Genomic DNA, 23,140 nt, shown 5'->3' on the forward strand with positions numbered 1-23,140 from the left:
AGGCAACAAATTTCAATTACAAGCCCTAATTTGTGTCCGCAGAGCGTTTGTTACCCATGTCAGCCCTGCCTGGCCCATCAGACGGGGCAGAACGTGGAGGAGGAGGAGGAGGAGGAGGAGGGGGAGAGAAGGAACGCATCTGCAGAAAGGAATAGAATTTTTTTTTCACTTTAAAAAAACTCAAAACAATCCCCCCCCCCCCAAAAAAAAAAAAAAAAACCCAACTTGGCTGATAACTCGGATTTAAAAAGAAAGGCGAGGAAAAGCCCCAGCCCCTTGCCTGCGCGGTCGGGAGGACGGGAGGGCGGCCGGCGCGGCGGGCCGGGCGCGGGTGCCGGTGCCGGCGGCCGCGGGGCGCCTGGATGCGCGGGCTGTAGGGTGGCGGGCATGGCCGACAAGCGGCGGTCCTCGCCAGGCACCACCATGAGCCTTAAGGCTCACGCCTTCTCCGTGGAGGCTCTCATCGGGGCCGAGAAGCAGCAGCAGCAGCAGCAGCAGCCGCCGCCGCCGCCGCGGCTGCCCAAGCGGAGGAAGCTGGGCGGCGAGGACGAAGCGGCGGAGGACGAAGGCGGCAGCGGCTGCTGCGCCAAGAGCTCTCCCGCCGCCGCCGCCGGCAGGACCTGCGGCGACATGGACCTGGGCTGCGCCGCCCGCGCCCCCGCCGGTGAGTGCCGCCCCGCGCCCCGCCGCTGCCCCCGGCCCCGCTCCTCGGCTGGGCTCGGCATCTCCTTTCCCCGCCGCGACCGGCGCTTTGATTCCCCGTTATCCCTTCTGTCTTCCACGCTGCGTGGGCACCCTCCACCCTTCCCGCTGGCCTGGCGGTGAGGATCCGCGGCGCCCCTCGGACGCCGGCACGGGGTAGGGCGGCTGCCGGCGGGGCTGTCGGTGCTGCAGCGCGGTGGGGCGGCGGCGGGGGGCTGTCCCGAGCCCTGTTTCGGAGGAAAGGCAAAAGCGCTTATATGACACATATGCGTATGTGTACTGCTGAAAGTGCATGTGCAACTGTGTATATAATTATGCGTGCATATATATATATATACACACGCACACAACACCTACATATATGTGTGTGTGCAATTTGCTGTGTGTGGAGGGGAGCGCAGTTTCACGCTGCGGGGCAGAACGTCGTGGCCAAACGAAATGCGCCGCCGTCCTCGCTCCCCGGACGGGCTGCCGCCCGCCTCGGCCCGGGCGCGGCGCGGCGATGGGGGCAGCTGGTCCCTGGCAGCCCGGCCGTGCTGCCGCGGTCCGGTTGCCCCGTCCCGGGAGCCAAGGCTGCGGGCCGGGCCGGGCCGGCGCAGGCCGTCGCTGCCGCCGGGCTGGCTGGTCGGCCGGGGCTGAGGTAGCCCTCGATCGCGAAGTCCGCGCTGCCCCGGCCGCTATCGCTCCCTCCGCTCTCTCCGCAGGCGGCTGCGAGGAGGGCTTCCTGGCGGGCTCCCCGCCCGCCTCCCCCGGCGGCTCCCCCAAGGGCTCGCGGCCCGGCTCGCCGCTGCCCACGCCGCAGGCGCCGCGGGTGGACCTGCAGGGCGCCGAGCTCTGGAAGCGCTTCCACGAGATCGGCACGGAGATGATCATCACCAAGGCGGGAAGGTAACGGGCACGGCGGGGCCGCCACCCGCGCGCTCCCGGGGCGGGCGGGCACATCAAAGCGGGCCAAAACCGGGGGAACCCTCCAGATTTACGAGGCAGGTAGATGGCGATAATGTTAGATGGGCACGGGAGCATGTGGCGTTTCGGGTTTCCTGTTCATTAGGGCGAGGTCTGGGAGCCCCGTGCCCTTCTGGGGGGAAGCTTTTCCCCTTTTCAGGGGGATACACATGGTAAAAACCTGGGAAGTATAAAACTATTTGAACTTATTAGAAATTACAAAAACATATTTTATTGAATCCATATGCTACCGTCTGCATTTTCAGAGAGGCTTTATTAATGATTGAAACGCAGTCTTAAACAGCACAAAGCTGCATTTGTCTTAAAGGAGTCCAGTCGGGGAATTTCTGTTTTATCTTACAGGTGCACTGAAATAACAGCAAAAACTAGTTAGCCACAGTCAAGTTTTTACCTTCCTGTTTATTCAGAAATGGCAGAGATAGGATTTTTGTTCCCAGTAACGACTTTTAATAGATTGGTTTTTAATATATATATATATATTTTGCACAGCAGCAAATACTAAGTAAACTGGAATAACTTTCAGGTTTATAAAATACAGAAGAGTATTTTATTAGCTTGCAGTCAGGACTTGTCTTTTTTTTTTTTTTTTTTTTTTTTTTTTTTTGGTTCATAAATGACGTTTTCTGACAAAAAAGCATGCCAAGCTAAGAGCTAAGGGCAGTTTTATGTTCAAACCACCTATTGGTTAATTAATCCGTTTCTCCACAGAAGGATCTAGATCTTGAACGTTTGGTTTTTCGTCGTTTTTGTTTTATTTTTCTTTCAGAAATTTGCTCATAGATTCGTTTCTGCTTTCAATAAAGAAGTTTTACTATACCTTTCAGAGACAGAGTAGCTCTCGCACTTCACCTTTAGTAAGTTACAGACAGGAAGTCCCGTGTCAATAAAGACCATATTGTTGGGTTAGAGCATGGCACATTGGCTTTTATAACTGCATCCTTGCGGTGTTACAATTGTATCACCGTAGATTTAGCTTTCTCATTCGCTGCTACAGCAATGATACACCATTTTTCTGCTGTCACTTGAAACTTTAGTGGCAATTTGCCTTTCTGTAAGCCTTAGGCTTCCTGGGTGGAGGTGATGTTTGCACATCTCCAGGAATACATTTCTTCCTAATATCTCAAATGGGTTTTAAATGTGTGTACTGCTAAAGTAAAGTCTCAAACCAAATGATTTACTGTCTAACAATAAAGCTGAAATGATGTGGTAATAGCTGTACTCCCAAAGCGTATCCCCAAACATACAAAGCATTGTTCGAGTAAATGCACTTTAGAAATCTGTTTTGACATATTGAATGGGCTATTTCATGGCTATGTAACTATAATCGTCCAAAAGGACTCTGTAGGCTAAAAGGAAGAACTAGAAAAATCCCACGAAGCGGTTACTTTTCCTAAACAACCATTCCCGAGTCTGTTTCGTATTAAAAATGACCTCTCTCTTTCCAATGTTCAGGCGGATGTTTCCTGCAATGAGAGTGAAGATCTCAGGTTTAGACCCACATCAGCAGTATTACATTGCTATGGATATTGTGCCAGTGGATAACAAAAGATACAGGTATGGTGACTTTAAGGCAAAAAACATATGATGTAAGCTATAAGGTGCTTGGCTGTTGGAAGAAAATATTAACACAACATAAATTAGCAGAAGATCGTATTTAACTCTCCTTGAAGGTTCTTATTTTCATCCCAGTGTATTTTAAAAGACCATATTGTACCAAGTATGCAAAGGCAACTAAAACTTGTGTTGAAGCTCTTTATGATACATTTGCCTCACACTGTGTTTGTACTGTGGGCAGATGCTTAGGTTTGGCTTTCAGAGTGCAGCTCTAGTGCGGTCAGGAAATGTTATTATATTTTATTCCTCCTCCTGTCAGTGGGAATTATTTCCTATTAACAAATAAATATGAAAATGTACATTTTTTAGTGCCAAATGGTATTAACATTAATTAATAACATTAATAGCATGGATATCTGATTTAAATACTTACAAGCTATCTTATAAGTAAGTCATGCTTCAAATTGCTTATAGAATTTAATTTAGAAACTGTTTATCACTGAGATATTTGGTTGCTTAAACGAAAAGAATGGAATGTTTCTAATTACTGTTATTTAAAGAATTAATGGCATTGTTGTTCGGAGAATGATGTGAGGAACAAAAGAGGTTGTTCTTTGAATATTTAGGAGTAGAAATTTTGTGCTGAAGCTCTCACTGTTTTGAGAGTAGCTGTATTTTGAGGGAGCTGGTTGGGCTCAGCAGAAGCCACTTGTCCTGTAGAAATGATTGCAAGACTGAGAGACTGAGCCCGCAGCAGTTCCTGTTGTGAGTTGAAGCCGTTTCCAAGGTCGTGCTTTACAGATGCAATCCCATGCTCCAGAGTAGCCAGGGGGGAAGCCTGGCCAGAGTAGTTCAGAGGAGACAGGATCAGGTCTTTACCAATTGCGGGTTTGATTGTTTTAACCTGTACTTAGCATAATGTAGGGCAAACCGCTGCAGAATTAATTCTAGAGCTAGGAATATTTCAGCCCATGATTAAAAGGTTGGTTCTGCAGGAATGCTGCCTTGTTTCCTAAGCAAATGCTGCCCTGTGTTTTTCCTGTACTTACCTCATTGACTGCTATTTTGCCATTTTCTTGTGTGGTGTATAAGACCTTTTTTAGGACCATTTTAGATTTTGAGTTTTTCAACGAGAGGCACCAGATACCAGGGCTGACAATGCCCAGCATATACAGTCAGGGGAGTCTTTTCTGTTTCTACCATAGAGGAAAAAATGCTTCTTTTTCCTGGTACCCATGCAGTGTAGTTGGAATGGAAGCTTTTTTTTTTTTTTTTTTTTTTTTTTTTTTTTTTTTTTTTTTTTGTTTTGTTGTTGTTGTTGTGTGTATTTATTTAACAATCTAAACATCTAATTCCTAGAAGGTCTGAACAATTCATAGAAAAAGCAAGGTAATAATTCCAAATTAATTAAAATGTTAATACTAAAAATTAAAAGCGGCTATACTGAGTATGAATTATTTATACCTCATTTCATTTAAAATAATTACAGTCATACTGACCTGCACTGTCTTCACAGTGTGGTACATGGTGCCCAGATAACTGAAGTAACTTAACAAGAGTTTGATGAAAAGCAGTATTTTCTTAGTTGGCAAACAGGATTTTTTTTGTATTCATGTATTAGTAACTATACCTTTAGGCTTTCCATTAAATCTTAAATGTTTTACATGTCTCACCTGGTGTCTTTTCTCATTCTATTCTGTACATCTTTTTGTTGATGTCTGTTATTTCAACTCTGGCTGTTTGTGCAGCTTCACACACTGTCTTGCAGATCTTTATATTTCATAGAAATGAGAGCAGTCACAGGCAGCCTAGTCTTTAGCTGACAGAGCAGATAGCAAAACTAATGCAAACGAAGAAAATTACATCTAGGTCTGGATTTCTAGCAAAATTTGACCTTACAAATATATGGAAACTTAAGCTGTAGCAGTTTATTACTAAATTTGTGTTTATGTGTATTTATAACTTTATTTACTTTTCTAGGGAAAGCATTTATTTAGTAAAAACCAAGAAATATAAAATAAATAAAAAATGTTCCAACACTGATCTGAGGTGGAGAATTTGTCTCCAGGAGAGAATTTCACCAGCATTCTAAATCTTAGCTATGTAGCTTGATCTGAATTGTATGGAGCAATTCCTGCATTGGATCATTTTGTTTTCTGTTTTGTGTTGCTTGTCTTTTTCTAATAAGGAACTGAATTGTGCAAAGATATGATTTGATAAAGTCTTTCTTGTTTTCATTTAAAAATACAGCTGAATTACTGGATTTTTACTGTACTTGAAAAAAAACCCTTTCAATTAATATTTTTAAATTGCTTTGTGAAGTGCCTGCCTTCAAAATAGGCTTTTAACCAAAGCAGGCACAATTTTTGTTATAAAATCATCTTGTTAACATTGGCCTATCAAATGAAATACAGACTCCATATTTTCATTTTTTAACTTTTTTGCAATACTATTCAAGCCTATTAATGTGGTCTACTGAAATATCAAGAGCATAGTTTCACACACTTTCATTGTTTTTCTCAATCATAATGTTCTTTCCCTTCAATAGCTTTATTTATAGAGTCTTATATTAGATTCAACGTGATAAATCTTCCAAATATGGAATTACTACTCAATTTGATAAAAGAAGGACCAGATTCTTCCCTATTTGCTGATGCCTTTTCAGAGCAGAGCTGTAGCAGTCAATGAAGTGATACCACCTTAAAGCTCATTTTGAAACCTGGTGTTGAGATTGTGACTGATTTGAGGAAGAGTAAAGTTGGGTCAGAGCATGGATTTTAACCTTATTTTTGCAGGTGCCAGGATGATGTTTTGAAACAAACAAAAAGGAATTATTTTTATTTATGCAAAATTGTGTCCTTTCATGTTTTGTTAATTGATGGGTTTTTGCTGTATGCATGGACCCTAATTTATTAATGCTGAATGGGTCTAATAAGTTGTTCTGGTGCTTGTGGTTAAAGGTATTTGTTTTCTTTTTACAGATATGTTTATCATAGTTCCAAGTGGATGGTGGCTGGTAATGCTGACTCCCCCGTGCCACCTCGTGTTTATATTCATCCTGATTCACCCGCTTCGGGGGAGACGTGGATGAGACAAGTGATCAGCTTTGACAAACTGAAGCTTACCAATAACGAGCTGGATGATCAAGGGCATGTGAGTACTTGCTCTTTCTTTGGTGGCATCATGTGTAGGCACATTGCTCAACGCTGAGAGGCTCTGACGTACAGCTTCGGGGTGCCAGAAATAGGCTTGACTTTTCAGAGTTGTTTTGGAACTTTGCTGTCCACATCTAAAAGCTTCTTGCTTTCTGCTCCGATAATTAACTGCTTATTAGAGCCTGCTGTTTTACTCCCCCCTCAAATAGAGAGCTCCTTCTGCAAAGGAAATCTTTACAAGGCTAAATTGCCTAATAGAAGAGGGGCAGAATTGCTCTCAGTATTTCCCACCGAGCGTGTTGCTCGCAACTTCTCCTACGATCGAAAAGGACCCTTAAATTCACAAGTGGCTAGGAGAAACATTAATAGTGTGTAATAACTTCATGTGACTAAAAATACACTTAAGTATTTTCTTAACCTAAACGTTTGTGTGAAATCCCGTGAGGTGTTAATAATTGCAGTCAAAAACGAACAACATGGGAGCTGGGTTTGCTCCGATGATGATTTATTGCATACCTTATGAAGCAAGACCCTTTCACAGCTGAGGCTCATTACTTCTGGAAAAGCTGGCGAAGACGTATGCAGTATGAGTGTTCTGTTTGCAAGTTCTAAATTGTTTAGTTATGACATTATCTAATGTGACAAAATGTGTTATGTTAATATTTCCTTTTCTCTTCAAAACTGTTGAAACATGACAGATGTAAGCCAGTATCATTCCAGCAATCCCTAAAATAGTTTTACTTGACACCTTAAGAAATAATTAAAAAATGAGGATTGTTTTTAGTCAGGGTGAAGTCTTTGATTTTACAAACCCTTGTAATAAATGACAAATGTTGGCATCCTTTCAGAAGGAGCATCAAGTTCCAAGTGGTAGAGTTTTAAGATGTCAGAGGAAAGTTTTGAGAAAGGATGTGGATTCCATTGTCCTTAGTTTAACCCAATTTATTAACCAGGATACTTTCTCCTTCAAGGAAAGGAGTGAAAGAAAATATACTTGGCACAGAGCACAAAGATACCACACTCATCTTTCAGTATGGTTGTAACTCTGTGACATTGAGCCAGGTATTTTGCTAATAGGTAGTCTGAGATTTTTCCTCCTTCTTTGTGTTTGCAAATGCAATGAACAGAGGCAGGAATACAGGAGCGTGGCTGACCTAACAAATGTGATAACAAGGATAAAAATACTTCCATTTTTGCAATAATTTTCCTTATTTTATTTTGTTCTTCCTTAAAAGAAATGTGGGGGTATTCACGCCTCTTAAGTTAGCAGTGCTTTTCTTAGGATAGTACAAAAGAGGTTTTATATTGCTTCTTTCCAGAATTACAGTTATGGAGTCTTATTTGGCAGTGTCCATTTGAGTTAAGGCTAGCACATGAAGTTCCCTTAGTTCCCCCCGTGTTCGTGTATTTGTGATTCCTCTCAAGTGGGACTTGTTTTCCATGAATCCTGAGTCTATTGTAAGGGCTCTGGAAGTGAAGCAGATGCAAATGGATGAAATGTTGCTTTTCCAGCAGTGAGTTGGTTTTTGTACTTGGTGGGTGCAGAGGGAAGATCTGTGGGTATTGTCCACCGTGCACTTGCAGTTGCAAACTGCCCTGTGATAAAATCTCAGCTATGCAGAGAATTGTGTTATTCTATTTTTCCATCCCAGATTTTAGCTTTGTGTTTATTCTGAACTGAAACCTGTGTAGTGTAACACAGCACATCATTATTTGTAATATGGGGGGATATAAATTTTCTGGTCTTTAGTTAAGTATTTTAGCTTGGAAACGAGTGAAGCAAAGCTCAAGTACAGTGATTTGAGACACATTTAACTGATTCAGAGCTATGGCAGTGCCCCTCCTCCCCAAAATGGAAATTTAAGTATTAAAATAAAAGGACAAAAGAAGGATGACTGTAAAATAATTTCATATTTCTCAAATCTGGAAAATTGCAAACATGTCATTCATAATTACCAGAAAAGGCAAAAGCAGAAAGCAGAAAAGTATCTCTTCCAATGGGTACATTTTTTCTTTTAAAGCTATGGTAGTGTGGAATGCTGTATTGAAAAAGCTATGTAGCCTCTGAATGCCTCTAGCAATAATGGAAAACGAATAATCATATTTTGTGATGAATATAAAAAAAAACAATTGTTTCTCATAAGCAGGAAGAAACCATTTTTCTCAGGAGGGTACCAGGGGACGGATGGCAAATTAGAAGAGCTAGGAGTCAAGGGTGTAGAAACCCTCCAATATTTGTTCTTATATCAGAAGTTCTGACTCTCCCACCCCTGTATGGACGTGGGGTATATTTAGGTTATTAGAAAGTAGGTTATTTTCCTCTTGTGTGTAGGCAGAGTGGTTCAGAGAAACCTCAGTGGGGTTTCCACTAAGCAGCACTGACCTTTAGCTGTTGTTCTTTGGGAATGCTTTCCCTGCTTTCTGCTTCTGGCAATTTAATCCCTGTTGAAATCGTTCCTTCAAGCTTCCTGTGCTGTTCGAAGGTGTAAGCTTTTGCAGAGTTTTTGTGATAAAATCCTGCGGGTAGGTTTTGATCTTGAAGGCTTTGAGGTAAGGAGCTTGCATGATGTCAGTCTAGAGCTCTTGTACCTATTCTAGAGTATTAACTCTCAGAATCTCTGAGAGAAGTGGTCCATGTTCATGGGAATAGAGACAGTATTTGCAAGTAGGCACGAAGGTAGAATTCCTCCACAGGATGCATGTTGTGACAGTAGCTGGTGGCAGCCAGTTTATTCCCCTTGCATCGTGTTGCCCTGGGATTAACATTCTGTGAAAGGAGAGTGGCCATCTCTAAGAGACTCACTGCTCGAGCACTTTCCAGATTCCGTGCTGCCTGCTGCTATTTTCATCTGCATTTCAAGCAGGACTTTGTGACCGTGCAATTTTATAGTGCTGCTCAGCTCAGAGATTTTTGAAGTATATATCTGCACATAGGACACTCTCTGATACGTGGGTTCCACTTGCAGTCTGTGGAGATGAAGCAAAATTTGTACAAACATGTTTTTCCTTGTGTGTTTCTGATCTCAAAAGGAGATCTCAAAAAGAGTGAATTCCCTGCTTTGGAAATACTGTGCTCCTATAGAGTCATTAAAGATACACACTGTGGCTTCTGTGTGTTTCATCTAAGTTGTGATGCTAAGGAAAAGTAAACCTGGATTTTGCAATTGTCACTGAAAAGTTCATGGTCTGGATGCTCTTTGTTAATGCCTCTCATCCCTCTCTCATCTGTGGGGTGAGTGCTGCATTGTAAAAGCAGTCTCTCCCTCTGGCTGGTTAGAGCTGGCTAATTTTTCTATTTCAATGCAGTTTTTAAACTGAATTTCAGTGGAGGGGAAAAGTCAACATTTTTTATGCTATTTTCCATGGTTTTCAACTGAGTATTTTTTGATGCAGAGGAACATCTTTTAACTTTTAGTGAAAATGAGGCTGTTAGTGTGTTAATTGTTCCTTGGTGGTTGGGGTGGGTTTTTTTCCCCATTTGAAAGTGGGGCGAGGCTGGAAGCAGAGGCGGATTGTAACTCTGCCCAGACTTGGCTCCAAGTAGCGAGCTCTGCTTACAGTCAATGGGCATTTATATGTTCTTGTCACAAAGAAAAGCTGTGAAACATCAGTATTTGCACTTGTAGTTTTCATCTTAGTACAGAGGGAATCCGTGCTCCTCAGCCCCACACATTTCCCTAACTGCAGAGAGCCCGAGTGTTTGTGCTTTGGAGGGAGGATAAAGGAGGATTTTTGGCAAAAACAGCAGCAAAGGCTGTGTTGGTAGTGGGGAGGTGACTGTGGAGCCAAGTTGCTGGAGGATTGGCATCTCCCCTGTGAAGGAGTATCTGGCTCTCATTTGCTCTGGATGAGATGGTTGTGCCGTGGTGGTGCTCATGCTCAGGGCCAGCTCTGAGGCCTTATTGTGGCAGCAGCTCTCAAAAGCCATTGCAAAGGTAATCCCAGCTTTGTGTGGCTGCAGCGTTCTGGTGGCCTTTGCTCTGCCTCCTACCTGTGGGCTCCCTGCTGTGGTGTCTTCCATCTGATCATGATTTCTTGACAACTGCTGTGGCCAAAGTTTAATTTTACTTTTTGTGAGAGAGGTTTATTCCCGCATGAAATGTTTTCATCTTGTTCTGTGAGGACTTTGGAGAGAGAGGCAGGCTCTTCGGCTGTGAGTTGAATGCAATGCCAGTTCATATTTGGGAACACAGTGGGATTTCTGTTTGGGGTTTTTTGGTGTTGGATTTTAAAGGCATGAAGGGAAAGTTGCTGTTACTGCAGATAAACTGTTAGATCCCATTGGTGCTTTTAAATGTGCAAGCGCTGTGAAATGAAAAGCTGGATTCTCCTTTTCCTTAGCTTTTTCTTCACAGTAGCTTTAGGTGATGCTTTGAATACTAGAGCTAGATTGTTTTTGGAGTGGATGTTACATCTCCCTCTCCTTTTATGTTCTGTCTTCCTATGTTGCACTTTAATTCACAAGGGCTTTGCAGTTATGCATTATTTAGAGTTCGGAGTCCTTCAGATCATGAACAAAGACCCCATTGTTAGAAGACATGATACAAAATCCAGAAAAAAAAAATATTGCTATGGATTTGCTAATTGCCAAAAAAACAATGTGTCAGCACAGGAAATTTCAGTACAGGACAGAGGCCAGACAGGTTGTTCTTAGGAGATGACATGGATCAGTTTAGCTGTAATAGCCACCCAGATAAGCAGTGGGAGGTGTTCATCTTTGTGCTGCTTTGATATCACTTGTTCTGATGTGTGAGCAGAGCTCTTTGTAGCTGCCAGGGTTATCGTTCATGTGTGGGCCCGCAGTGGTTTGCACCACAGAGCTGATGGGGTCAAGTGATCCGTGTGGGAGAGAACATGGCATGCTCAGTGGCACCCAGACAAATGGCAAGGCACAGAACAGCAGCAGATTTGAGCTGTGCAACGTCTTTTCTTGATCATTTCTTTTTCTGTTGCACCAGTATCTCCCCTGGTACCACTGGGTGTTCACAGGAAAAAAGGGTGGGGAATGTGCTGTCCTCTCTGCATTTTCATTTTGTAGATCTTTGCTGTTGGAGAACTGAAAGGATTGTTGCAAAAGAGAAAACACTTTTGCACAATGAAATGTCTTGTTCTGCTCAAGATTTCAGAAACTCGAAAAAGAACTTCATATGAGAACATCCATAGGGCACTCCCTGAGCAAATTAATTGCAGCCTGTGATGTCATTGTCAAAACCTTACTTAAAGGCTAATAAAACCCCTGATTATCCAGAAACTTGCCATACCAAAACAGGGTCATGTAATCTGGCCAGGACCAAGTGTATTAAATTAGCCAAACTCTAGTTTATCCAAACAAATGTAATGTCCTCTATATAATTCGGGTGAATTGAACTTCCATGTGTCTGACATAGGGGCTCTGTTGAGTGCTTGAGCACACGCACATTCTGAGCCTACTCAAGGAGCAGGAAATTAAAAAGCTTCCCCAGAATGTTGATTAGTGGTTCCACAGGCCAATAGCCATAGGACTATTTGTTTATCAAGTTACTAATTTCTTAGGGCTTCCAACAATAATAGCAGAACTTCAATTTTTTTTTTCTTGAAATCTTTTATTTTAATACTGGTTAGCTGAAGTGGAGTAAAATAGAGGAAAAATTCTGTACTTTAAATCTTCTTTAAAATTGGGCTGCAGTACCAAGAGGTATTTGTGTGTGTAATTTTATGCAGAATGAGTTCATCCACTTCTCTTTTATGATTTATTTTTGACTGAGTTTTTATATGCTCAGAGGGTTTTTAAATTGAAATTCATTGTCTGTTTTATAGATCGATTGTTATTAACGCTTTAGAGTTTTGGATTTTGTTATAATTTTACTTTTAAGTTTATGCTTCTTCAGAGTGTGAGAGTCTCAGCTTGTGTTCCAATCAAGATTTTTTTCCAGCCTTTGGGATATAAGGAAAAAAAATTGCTCCAACAGCTCATTCTGAAGGTTCCAAAAACAAAAGGCAAATTTCTGCTGCCGTTAATCCTGCTAGGTCGAATCTAGACTTCAGTGGAAAAAAGTGACAAAACTTTCATAATTCCAGTGGGACCTGGACTTCACTCCTGACTTCTCTTTTTGTTTTTTTTTCCTTTTTCTGCCTTTTTTTGAGCCAGTTTCAATTGAGCCAGTCTCTGAATTTGGAGCTCCTGAGTCGTATTTTTTAAATGCTTAGAGTTGGCAATAACATAGATGCATAGGGATTAGACTACTGTAACAAGAACCTTCAGAGGTTAAAGAAAACATTTGATTTCCAGTAAGTGGCATGGTAAACACATACCATAATCTGTTCCAAAAAGCTATTAGTCCTGAAACAGCAGGGTGTCCTTTCTAACAAATGTTATCTTTTTCCTTGCATGACTGCATAGATTATCCTTCACTCTATGCATAAATATCAGCCTCGTGTCCACGTCATCCGAAAAGACTGCGGTGATGATCTGTCCCCTGTCAAGCCCATCCCTTCGGGAGAAGGGGTGAAAGCCTTCTCCTTCCCTGAGACAGTCTTCACTACTGTCACAGCATACCAAAATCAACAGGTAATTTGGGCTTTCTGGTTAGCACTTTACAGGCTTTTCAGAGCAGTCTAGAGATGTAAGAGGAGAAAAACAGATACTGTCATGATGTCCCTTATTGAAATAGAATTAGCTAAACCCGTTTTTTACTAAAAGTGACTTTCACTGTTAGTATTGCTGTAGTGCCTGGAGGCTATAGCTGAACCTTCAGAGATGCTGCATGTAAAAAATCTTTCTTGTTATGGAGGTCACACAGTCCAATTAGCATGCTTAATGGTGTCTTGATTATGAACACAGCATTGAAGAGCAAGGCAAAGAGCAGTCTAATTTTTAAAGGTGTTTCTGTACCTTTAAATGTAGATACGTGTCAGGAGAGACTTTTTAAAGAACTTTTGTTCTTGACTCCAGTGCTTTTAATACTCCCAGGACCTTAACAGAGAAGCTGAGTTCTGAAGAAAGTTGCAGTTGTTTTTATTAACTGCATTCAGCCTATATTATTAAGGACAATTTATCTGGGTCCACACGGATTAAAAGTCAAAAGTGAACTGCAGGTTATATCACTCGGCTTTTTCTACCTTTTGTTTAAATTTTAGCATACATAATGACACCATAATTACTGTTGTGACATTTTATTAATTCCATATAAATTATGGCAACTGTATTTTCTGAAATTACATGTGCATTGATAACTTTACAAAGAGAGGAGCAGGAGAGCCATGTAAATACTGAAATATGAGTATTTGGAAATTTTCCCAATTTTATTTTATTTATTAAAATGAATTATGGTTATTTCAGGTGTGGTGTGTTTTGCTGGGTTTTTGGTTGGTTGCTTGGTTTGGTTTGGGTTTTTTTTCATGGAGGATAATAACTTCGGGATAATCTCTCTTTTCACATTTCCTTCTTTACCAGTACAGAAATAAAATTTAATTTAAATTTTATTGCAGTTAGACAGTGTACTCTCTTAAATGAAGAATGACATTTGCCTTAAGTTTTTTCACAGTACTTCCTACTGCCATTTGGCAGCTTTAAATACCTATTAGCTTCTCCAGGCATGTGCAAAAATAATGATCAGAAGATTGGTCCTTATTTTGCTATTTCAGGACAAGCATCTTAAACCATACAAATATGAAGATGTTTCCTCTGTCAGCTTTTTTTTTTTCTGTCAGTGGAGTTGTTTTCTGAGCTACTTATCTGAGTTTTATAATATTCACAGATAACTCGTCTGAAGATTGATAGGAATCCTTTCGCCAAAGGCTTTAGAGATTCGGGCCGTAACAGGTAGGTGTTGGGAAGGAGCTGGGCTTGTTCCTGCTGACACGATCAGTTTGTAAAGGCTGTTAAAGGCAAACACTTGTGCTTACAGACAAACTAATCTGAGAACTCAGACTCCTTGAGGGACCACTCAGACTTCCCAGTAATGTTCTCTGTTGTGAATTGCCATTGCTACACCTCTGACCATCTAGGTCAAGAGGAGACTGGCACTCGGCTTGACTCGTGTACTCAAGTTTCCTTTCAGTAGAAGCAGTGACACACCATGAAGGCTGCAGATGGACTTAATGTATACTCAGGTCCATGATTTCAGGCTGTGCTTGAAATCTCCTCTTTCTCCTGGCTGGAGACAAGTTGCAGATGCCATTGTCAAACTACAAGCTCAGGTTCTCTTGCATGTAAGTGACACATAGTGTGGGTTAATGACTTGTTTCCTCTTTGAGGGGAGAAACTGGTTTGTGCAGTAACCTTATGTTTAGTACACTTGCCTAGGAGGTGGGAGACCTGTGTTCAAGTGTCTGTTTAGTCTAAGGAGTTTTAAATCCTTAGGTGAATACCTTTTCTAGCAGGCCAGAAGACCTTGAAATGAGACTGTTTTCCACCTCTTCTGTGGCAGATGGACTGATAATTGCTTATTCTCTCTTGATTCGTGAATCTTTGAAAGTAGCAGTGGGAAATCTGTGTAGTGCAAGGTGGAGACTTAGGTCTGGTCTGGGCTGCCAGTGCCAATGAGGTATTTTTTCCGATGACTGTTTAATGCAAGCTACTTAAGCCTGTTTTGAATTGTATGTTAAACCATTTCAGCTTAAAAAAAAGAGCAGTATTTCATTGTCGTGTATAGTATACATCAGTTCCAGCTACCACATTGTGTTTGGTGTCTGCAGCTGCTATATTTATGACCAGGACTTGCAGAGAAGGGAGCAGACTGTGCTGGTAGGAATGATCAGAGAGTTTCTTTTTGATAGTTGTTTTATTGAGCTTCTCTGTTAGCAGAAGCTACAGCATTAAAGCCTGTTTTACATAAAACCTGAGTTACATAAAACCTGAAACTGGACAGCAAATGAGAGTAGTTTTTGGAAAATGAATAATTATAGAAGGGATGATGTAGTTGTAAAGATTTGCAGGCATTCACTGTAAGTATTTTTCAGTATGTCTGAGATTTTGTCTTCTGTCAAGAAATAAGTATCCATGTTCTGTGGCCACTGACATAAATAGAGTTTTGCCCTCTTTTGTAGCCTTCTGGTTAGAAAGTAAGTGAACAGTAGCTTCCAGGTAAATGCAGTGACTGAAGAAGCAAAACATGCTGTGTGTACTTTAGGAAGAAAAGGGTTGCCATACGTGCCCTGTTTGAAAGCTCTCTGTCTCTCATAGGCAGTGTCTCTGCTGTGCTTGCTGTTTGCAGAACTATAAAATAAGTACTGTGGAACCTCCTAAGAAACCCTGATCCTCTGAAACATGCAGATTTAGGTGGACTTAGAATTTCTTCCATAATGTTACATGAAACAAGGGAAGATACCCTTTTAGACAGAAAGGAAATAATTGTTCAGAAACAATTGAACATGTTTTAATGTGGGGGGACAACTCTGGAATTAACTGAGGATGATGTAAGTGTACTGCATCTGCAGCTACACAAATACAGTTATGGGACTAGGTTTTTTTTTTTTGTTTTTTTTTTTTTTTTTTTTGGCTGCTAGGAATAGTCTGGTTCAAGCATTAGGGAAAAAAACAGGATATTTTGATTCAAAGTTATTTTTTATGGAAATGGATTAAGAAGGCAAGTCCTGAAGGAAGAGCCAGCATCTCTAAAATGGAGAATCTCTAAAATGGAAAATCTCTAAATTGGAGCAGCCTTTAGATGAGGTCCGAGTGCTTTTACTCTGCAAACACACTCATTACAGAATTGACTCTGCAAATGCTTGTTTGTTGCAAATTGACATTGTTTTACTGAAGTCAGTGTTGCTGTTTCCTTTTATAGTCTGCATTACTGGATAAGTATGTTTGGGAATTCAACTCAGAATTTTAATTATCAAGGAAAATTTCTATTGGTATACTCAGTGGATTAGTATTTTGCTCTGTTACTAAACACTGAAATTAAATGTTAAGGTTCTGTTATCCTCATTGTTCTAGCTGGTGTGTTTATCATTGAGGCATTTTAGTCTGCAACAAGTTTAAAAAAATACTGTGGTAAAATTATACCCAGCTTTTCAGTATTATTTTAATGCAGCTATCTCACACTGCACTGCTGCATGCAGTAATTCTGTTGAATTAAAAATATGCCCCTCTAGGTCATTCCCGTTCAGTCCCACAGGCCATGTTACAGAAATCAGTAGCTTCACCTTTTAAAAACATTTCCTGTGCATTTGCAAAGTGCAACAGAATTAAGGTGCTGAGAACAGTTTCATTCTTCAGTTGGGCCTTAAGTTTGACCCTATAAAACTTCTACTCAGGAAAGGACCAGAATCTCTCCCTTTAAATACTTTGGGAAAAACATAACTGTTCAATTAAATAAACTTGGGCATTTGATAGCGCAAATTAGGGTGGTGATAAAATGTGGAAATTGTTCAAAAGCATCTTGTATAAATTATCACCTTGGCTACACTCCTCCAGGAGGTGGCTTTTATCTCTACTTTAACTAGAAATGAAAATTCACCCTTACTGCAGAAAATGAAGGCTATCTTTTTAGTCCAGGTTCAGCTAATAAGCGCTTTGTAAGTGTTTCCTGACAGACATTTGTGTTCCTGCTGGAAGGAGTAGGATCAGAACATGTCAGTAGCTTCAGACTGGGGTATTTGCATCATTTAAGTTTACAAAGCACTGCTGCTCAAAGGCAAGCACTTGCATTTGGTGTGTGCCCGATGCTGACACTCAACAGGCCTCTGGGGCCCAGCAGCCAAAAATAACACCAAAATTATACCTCTAAGTTTATATACCTCTGAGGTGTATTATTTATAAATAATTGTCAGAAAATGAATGGGCCTTTATCTTCAGGAATCAGATTCTTCTAAATAGTGTCTGCCACCATTGTCTACACAGTTACGTCTGTTTTCTCAGGACACTGTTGCAAGAAAATGAGCAAAGACTTTTAGTTTCTAAAGGCATTTTGTTTAGCAAAACAGCATTGTTTTATACATGATTTTAGTAGCAAAATAGCTGTACATCCTTGCCTTGCTCATATTGTAAGTGTGATTTTCCAGCTCATCAGTAATGACTGGGAATCCTGTTTTAATAGAAGTTGTCAGTGGACCACCTTTGTTCTAGGAAGAAATAGCAGATCATCCCTCTGGCAGTTAAAGTTTTAACTGCCACAGGGATGATCTCTTTAAGAAATATCATACTAGCAAAACATTTAAAATCATTTTAGCCAAATCTTCCCACTCAAACAGCCCTCCCAAAAGGCCCAAAATATTGAAATAGAGAGCCAGGCTTGTGGAATTGGAAAACACTTTGTGTGCTGTTAGCCCAGTGGTTGCAGGTCCCTGTGGTCTCATGGATAGGCTGTAAGGCTCTTTTCTAAAAAGCAAAATCAACTTGAAAATAATCCTGAAATGTTTGCTAATTTTTATATGTTTCTGAGTTAGAGTATCCAGAGACGTGCAGTAAAATACAGCTTGCTTTCATGACACCATAATTCTTTTGTTCTAAATAGAATGGGACTGGAAGCTCTGGTAGAGTCTTACGCCTTCTGGAGACCTTCACTGAGGACACTTACATTTGAAGACATACCTGGGATACCCAAACAAGGTAAAGAGTGTCTTTGTGTTCTTTCAAAACAAAAATGAAAGTTGAAGCTTTGCTCCTCACACCTTATGAAAGTCTAGGTAAGTGTGTCACTCACAAGACAAAAACAACCAACTAATCACAGTGCAGCTATCCCCCCTCATCAGAGTTATTCTGAGTTAGAAAACTAATGCTAACTCAACCACCATGGCAATAAAAATGTTAGATTGTAATGAAAAATCAGATGACACGTGGAGGAGAATGCCAGTTATTTAAGGATTGAATAACCTATTCCTTAGTGTTATGCTCTGGCTAGATACAGAAGGTAGAGATCACTTACAGATGGCTTCTATTGTACACATCCAAACTGCAGTGTAGGAATTACTTGTGTTTTTAAGAGAAAAAAAAATGAGAGAAGAAATGTTCTCTTAAGTAATGAGTAAATAGGAGGAAGCTTAATTTGTTTTCTTCTTAGAACACCACCTTGATTCTTAAAGACCTGAAAATTGTTCAGTAAATGGGGCAACAAACTTTATCTGCATCCTAGAGTTTAAAGAAATGGATCTCCTCTCAGTTTTGCTTTTTCCTGTTCTTTACTTTTTTTTAGAAACCTCTTTGTTTCTACTTTCTCCATTGTGCAGGTTTTGTCATGAATGAGAAAAATATATAAATGGCTCATTTGGACCTGTACTCTTTTCTGAGTTCTTTTATTTCTAGAATATACACCAATGCACATAGAAAACTTCTCAGCCTTTTCCAGCTAAATCAGACATATTGCTCCCAATTCTTTGCATTTTCTGCTGCCAAATTTACAAACATCCAGTCTGATTTCTTGATAATGTATTGATTGCAAAGTTGTTAAACATCTTCAGAGCAAAAATCCAGAACACAGAGAAATTCAGAGGAGTCACTTTTGTCAGCGTTTTGGTTCACTCCTTTGAGAAATCTTGAGTATCAGTCCTTGATATTGGCAGCTAAAAGGAGGTTTTGTGCCAAGTCATAGATGCATTGGATCCCAGTGTTGGGAGAATTTTGGGCGTAGCATGGGAGTGAGGGATGATCTCATCAAAAAGGCCTTTAATGAGAAGATAGAATGAGACCTGAAATACCTTATCAGACTGTGTAAGACTGAATGGCAACATTTAGGAGACAGACCAGCTTTATTGGCTGTTTGTGTGTAGGAGCATTGTTTGGGAGCAGGGGAACGGCTGCCGTGAACTTCCCACTTCCCTTTCTGCTGTTGCCTGAGGGTGAGAAGATTGTTGAAATTACTCTTGTTACTCTTGATATTCTGGGGATAGAAACTGGGATCCTTGCAAAGTCTTTAGTCATCTATGCCTTGGACATAGAGACTTTGCAAAAGACCCCCTTAGAAATTTGTCCTGTTTGTTGATACTGAAAGTGCCCATCTTCAGGTAGTGGAGGCATTGATGGAGATTAAAAAAAACCTGTGTCTTATACCGGACACTTACACTGTAATGTGGCAGTGTCTAGTGGTGCCTTGTGCTTGTGGTGTCCTGTTAACAGAGAAGCAGCAGCAGGCAGTGTTCTTTAATAATGTATTTTTCTTTTTACTAGCTCACCTATTACGATGATCTGTTAACTTATTGACAGAACTTCTCTCTTTGCAGCATGAAGCTGTTTGATTGGTAATGTGATTCATAAACAGGAGGTCTTTCTTGTTAAGTGTCTTCTGCCTGGGAGACTGTAAAAGGCCCCAGTTAATTTTTCCATGCTTAGTTTTCAGGAAGATGCAATCTTTTAAGGAAAGGAAGTCTTCCTTGCCGCTGGGAAACTTTCAGACCTGAAAAAAGGCTTCACCTGTAGCAAGTAGTGTGCTTTCAGGAGCATTCAGCAGTGGTATTTGTAATATAAAGAGTTCTGATATCAGCAAATGAACAATTTGCAAACAGTTTGCTGCAAACCTACCCATTCAAGAAATGAAGCAGCTATGTGCAGTGTTCAACCCACACGTTTCCTGAAGTTGTTCTGAATTTTTTGGTTGTTCTCAGAATTTTTTGGTTTGAAGTCAGTTTTTTTGTTCTGAAGTTGGGAACTTTCCTGAAGCTGTTATCTGTGAGAGCCTCTGAGCTAAGGAGCTGGTTCCTCAGGTGGTGCTCTGACAGTGACAGTGAGGCACAGAGTACTTGAAACACATTCTGGACTGTAGCAAGAACGTAGACAAGCCAAAAATCATACTTTTGAAGAAGGCTTCCTGTTATGTGGTACTCACTTGGCTACATCTTGACTGCCATGCAATTTCCTTCCATGTCATATAAGAAGCAGTTAACCTTTTGGGCTCTAAATACTGAGTGATGGTTGTACAAACATAGCTTCAATTCCCTTTCTTGGTCAAGTTATTTGTTTAGAAACATGCATGTGGTTTGCTCACACATTCTCCTGCACATGTATGTAAAAGTTTTTAATTAATTTGAGTTGGATTTCATCTCAAGGGTTATTGTAAAAGAGAAAGGTCTTGATCTTTCACCTAGGCAGTGGACCTTTCCCAATGTGCTTCTTACACTGTAATATTCTCTTCCAGGAAATGCAGGTTCCTCTACTTTACTCCAGGGATCTGGCAGTGGAGTGCCATCTACCCACCCTCACCTTTTACCGGGCTCCCCTTGCTCATCTCCAGCCTTCCACCTCAGCCCCAACACCAGCCAGCTCTGCACCCTTGCTCCAGCTGACTACACAGCCTGTGCCCGCTCAGGCCTGACCCTGAACAGATACAGCACTTCCCTGGCTGAAACCTACAACCGGCTCACCAACCAGAGCAGCGAGACCTTCGCTCCCCCAAGGACTCCCTCCTATGTCGGTGTGTCGAGTAGCACGACTGTGAATATGTCCATGAGTGGCAATGATGGGGATGCATTCAGCTGCCCGCAGACTGGCTTATCCATGCAGATTTCAGGGATGTCTCCACAGCTCCAGTACATCATGCCTTCCCCATCCAGCAATGCCTTCACCACTAATCAAACCCACCAAGGCTCCTACAACACGTTTAGACTGCACAGTCCCTGTGCACTCTATGGATATAACTTTTCCACATCCCCTAAACTGGCTGCCAGTCCTGAGAAAATCGTTTCTTCCCAAGGAAGTTTCTTGGGGTCCTCGCCAAGTGGAACCATGACGGATCGGCAGATGTTGCCCCCCGTGGAAGGAGTGCACTTACTTAGCAGTGGGGGGCAGCAGAATTTCTTTGACTCTAGGACCCTAGGAAGCTTGACACTCTCGTCTTCTCAAGTGTCTGCACATATGGTTTGATGAAGCCTTTAAGTAAAAGTACAGTATGTTTGGTGTCTACAATGTATTTCTTTTGGAATATGAAAGGACACTCGATGTAGCTTGTAAAGTGTATGTATATATAATATGAGAGGAAGTTTCACTGAAATTTTGACTTGCTTGTGGCCAGATTATTTTCCTATTTTGAGTTACACAGAGTTTGCTGCGGTGCAGACTGCTTTAGTTTTCTGGTATAATACACTTAGTTGTATAACACGTTGGGACATATGCAACAAATTAAGTAAGACTTCCTCCCCTTTCCCCCTCCTCTGTTCTAACCCCTGTAAAGAATGAAGTGACACTTGGAGTATTAAACAACACAAAAAAGCCCACTTATATTTCCTACAGTACTCTAGTGAGTTTCTTTAAAACATTCATACAATAAGCTGATGCACCAAAAGGTTTTACAAGTTTCTTCTGTTATAAGGGATACAAAGGATATTTGGACTTCTTAGTGTTAGGCATCAAGCATCCAGCCTAAAATAGAAGTTTAGCTAATGGATTATTTACAAAGTAAACAGAAAGATTAGTTTGCCTTCTCATGATATGCTGTTTTTAGCTTATCAACGGCACAGCATTCTCACTAGGATTCGTTTTTTTCAGCATTAGTCTAGATTTATGATTATATATTTGAAGACAAATAATGCGTATTCAAATTGTGGTGATAGGAATAATTCAAACCAACAGCACTAGAAGCAGCATTCCTTTGTATGAAATGAACATTGGGGTGCTTAATTTTTGACAAAGGTAGGGCTTGATGCATTTTTCCTCCATAAATATTGCCTATAAGACATTTACTGGACAGTAGGATATTCTAATGTATCTTTGTTTTTGTATTTTTACTTTTTTAAAGGAAAATTCAGTTTGATATAGGAAAAAAAAAAAAAGTGAGCAGGATGAGAAATTCCGTTATTGGTTTTACCTGTTTTGTGTGTGTGACATGTTTTGGGTTTTTTTCTTCTGTGTTTGCTTGGTTGGTTTTTTTTTTTTTTTTTTTAAAGAAGGGGAAAAGGTTCTGCAGCCTCAGTATTTCACAAATACATCACCTGTATCAATTAGGCAGATGACCCAGTTTGCCCAAAAGTGTTTCTGGAAGCAGAATGCTGTCATAGCTGCCTTCCTGTTGCTCTGGTTTTGTCCTGGAATAGGAGAGGTTTCCTCCATTCCCACCTCTGGTTTCTAAATGGCACTTGTAAGAATGTAGATCACTGTCTGCTCCTGACCAGAGTTCTCCAGAGTGACAAGGACAACAGGGAGGCATTTACCAGGGTGAAATTTCTGCCCTCATCTGCACCTGCACCTGCACAGCCCAGGTGTGTATCAGTCCTGCAAAAGCTGCCTCTCATCTGCCTGTCTGTCAGAGCTGAACCACAGGGGTTGTGAAACAAATTTTAGTGCTTGAGAGAACAGTTCATCTTCAATATTTTGCTAATCCTCACTTATATTGTGTAGGTGATGTAAAGGCATTCGAAGATGGGTACAGATGTGCTTGAAAATGCTTCCTCAGTCAGCATTGAAAGAGATTAAGCTCTTTCAGGTTTATGTTTGTTGGATTTTTTTTTTTTTTTGGTGAAGGTGAATTTTCATGTGTCTCAAGTGTTCCTGTATCTTTTCAGGCAAATAGTGGGCTTACCCACTCTCACTTCAAAAAAGACTCATTTCAACTAATACTTCTTCAGTGGGATGGAGATAATACATGCAGAAACAGCCCTCTTGCTACCTCTTCTTATCTGGGAATAGAACAGCAGTCTTTAAACCTGTGCCTGAAGAATGCTTTATTTTTATTGGTTATGTACTCATTTCTGTTAAAGATAAGTATAAAGTTCTCTTTCAAATTTAGAAAGAGAAGGCAATGCAAATGAGGTGATGCGGGCTTCCTTCTTAAACTTTCTAAGTGACCTTTCTGAGTAAACCTAAGTTCACTCAGTCTCTATCAGATTTTTTCTTCTGAAAAATGTGATAATAGCAC

General features: G+C 40.9%; 1 protein-coding gene across 1 annotated transcript; it reads left to right on the forward strand.

Moving 5' to 3' along the window:
- The first annotated feature begins 387 nt into the window (after positions 1-387).
- Positions 388-21,420, forward strand: TBX18 (T-box transcription factor 18). The gene is made up of 8 exons (XM_053939758.1): positions 388-664; positions 1,407-1,590; positions 3,121-3,222; positions 6,204-6,375; positions 12,757-12,924; positions 14,114-14,178; positions 17,816-17,910; positions 20,429-21,420. The coding sequence occupies exons 1-8, from the start codon at positions 388-390 to the stop codon at positions 21,151-21,153; spliced, it is 1,788 nt and encodes a 595-aa protein (XP_053795733.1). The 3' UTR covers positions 21,154-21,420.
- The last annotated feature ends 1,720 nt before the right edge of the window (positions 21,421-23,140 follow it).

The sequence above is a fragment of the Vidua chalybeata genome, chromosome 3 (assembly GCF_026979565.1).
Source record: "Vidua chalybeata isolate OUT-0048 chromosome 3, bVidCha1 merged haplotype, whole genome shotgun sequence".
Lineage (NCBI taxonomy): Eukaryota > Metazoa > Chordata > Aves > Passeriformes > Viduidae > Vidua > Vidua chalybeata.

Excerpts from the sequence above, each read along its gene's own strand:
- TBX18 (XM_053939758.1), top strand. The coding sequence starts at position 388 with ATGGCCGACAAGCGGCGGTCCTCGCCAGGCACCACCATGAGCCTTAAG. Across the intron at positions 14,179-17,815 it reads AGAGATTCGGGCCGTAACAG|AATGGGACTGGAAGCTCTGG; the intron begins GTAGGTGTTGGG and ends TGTTCTAAATAG. Across the intron at positions 17,911-20,428 it reads ACCTGGGATACCCAAACAAG|GAAATGCAGGTTCCTCTACT; the intron begins GTAAAGAGTGTC and ends ATTCTCTTCCAG.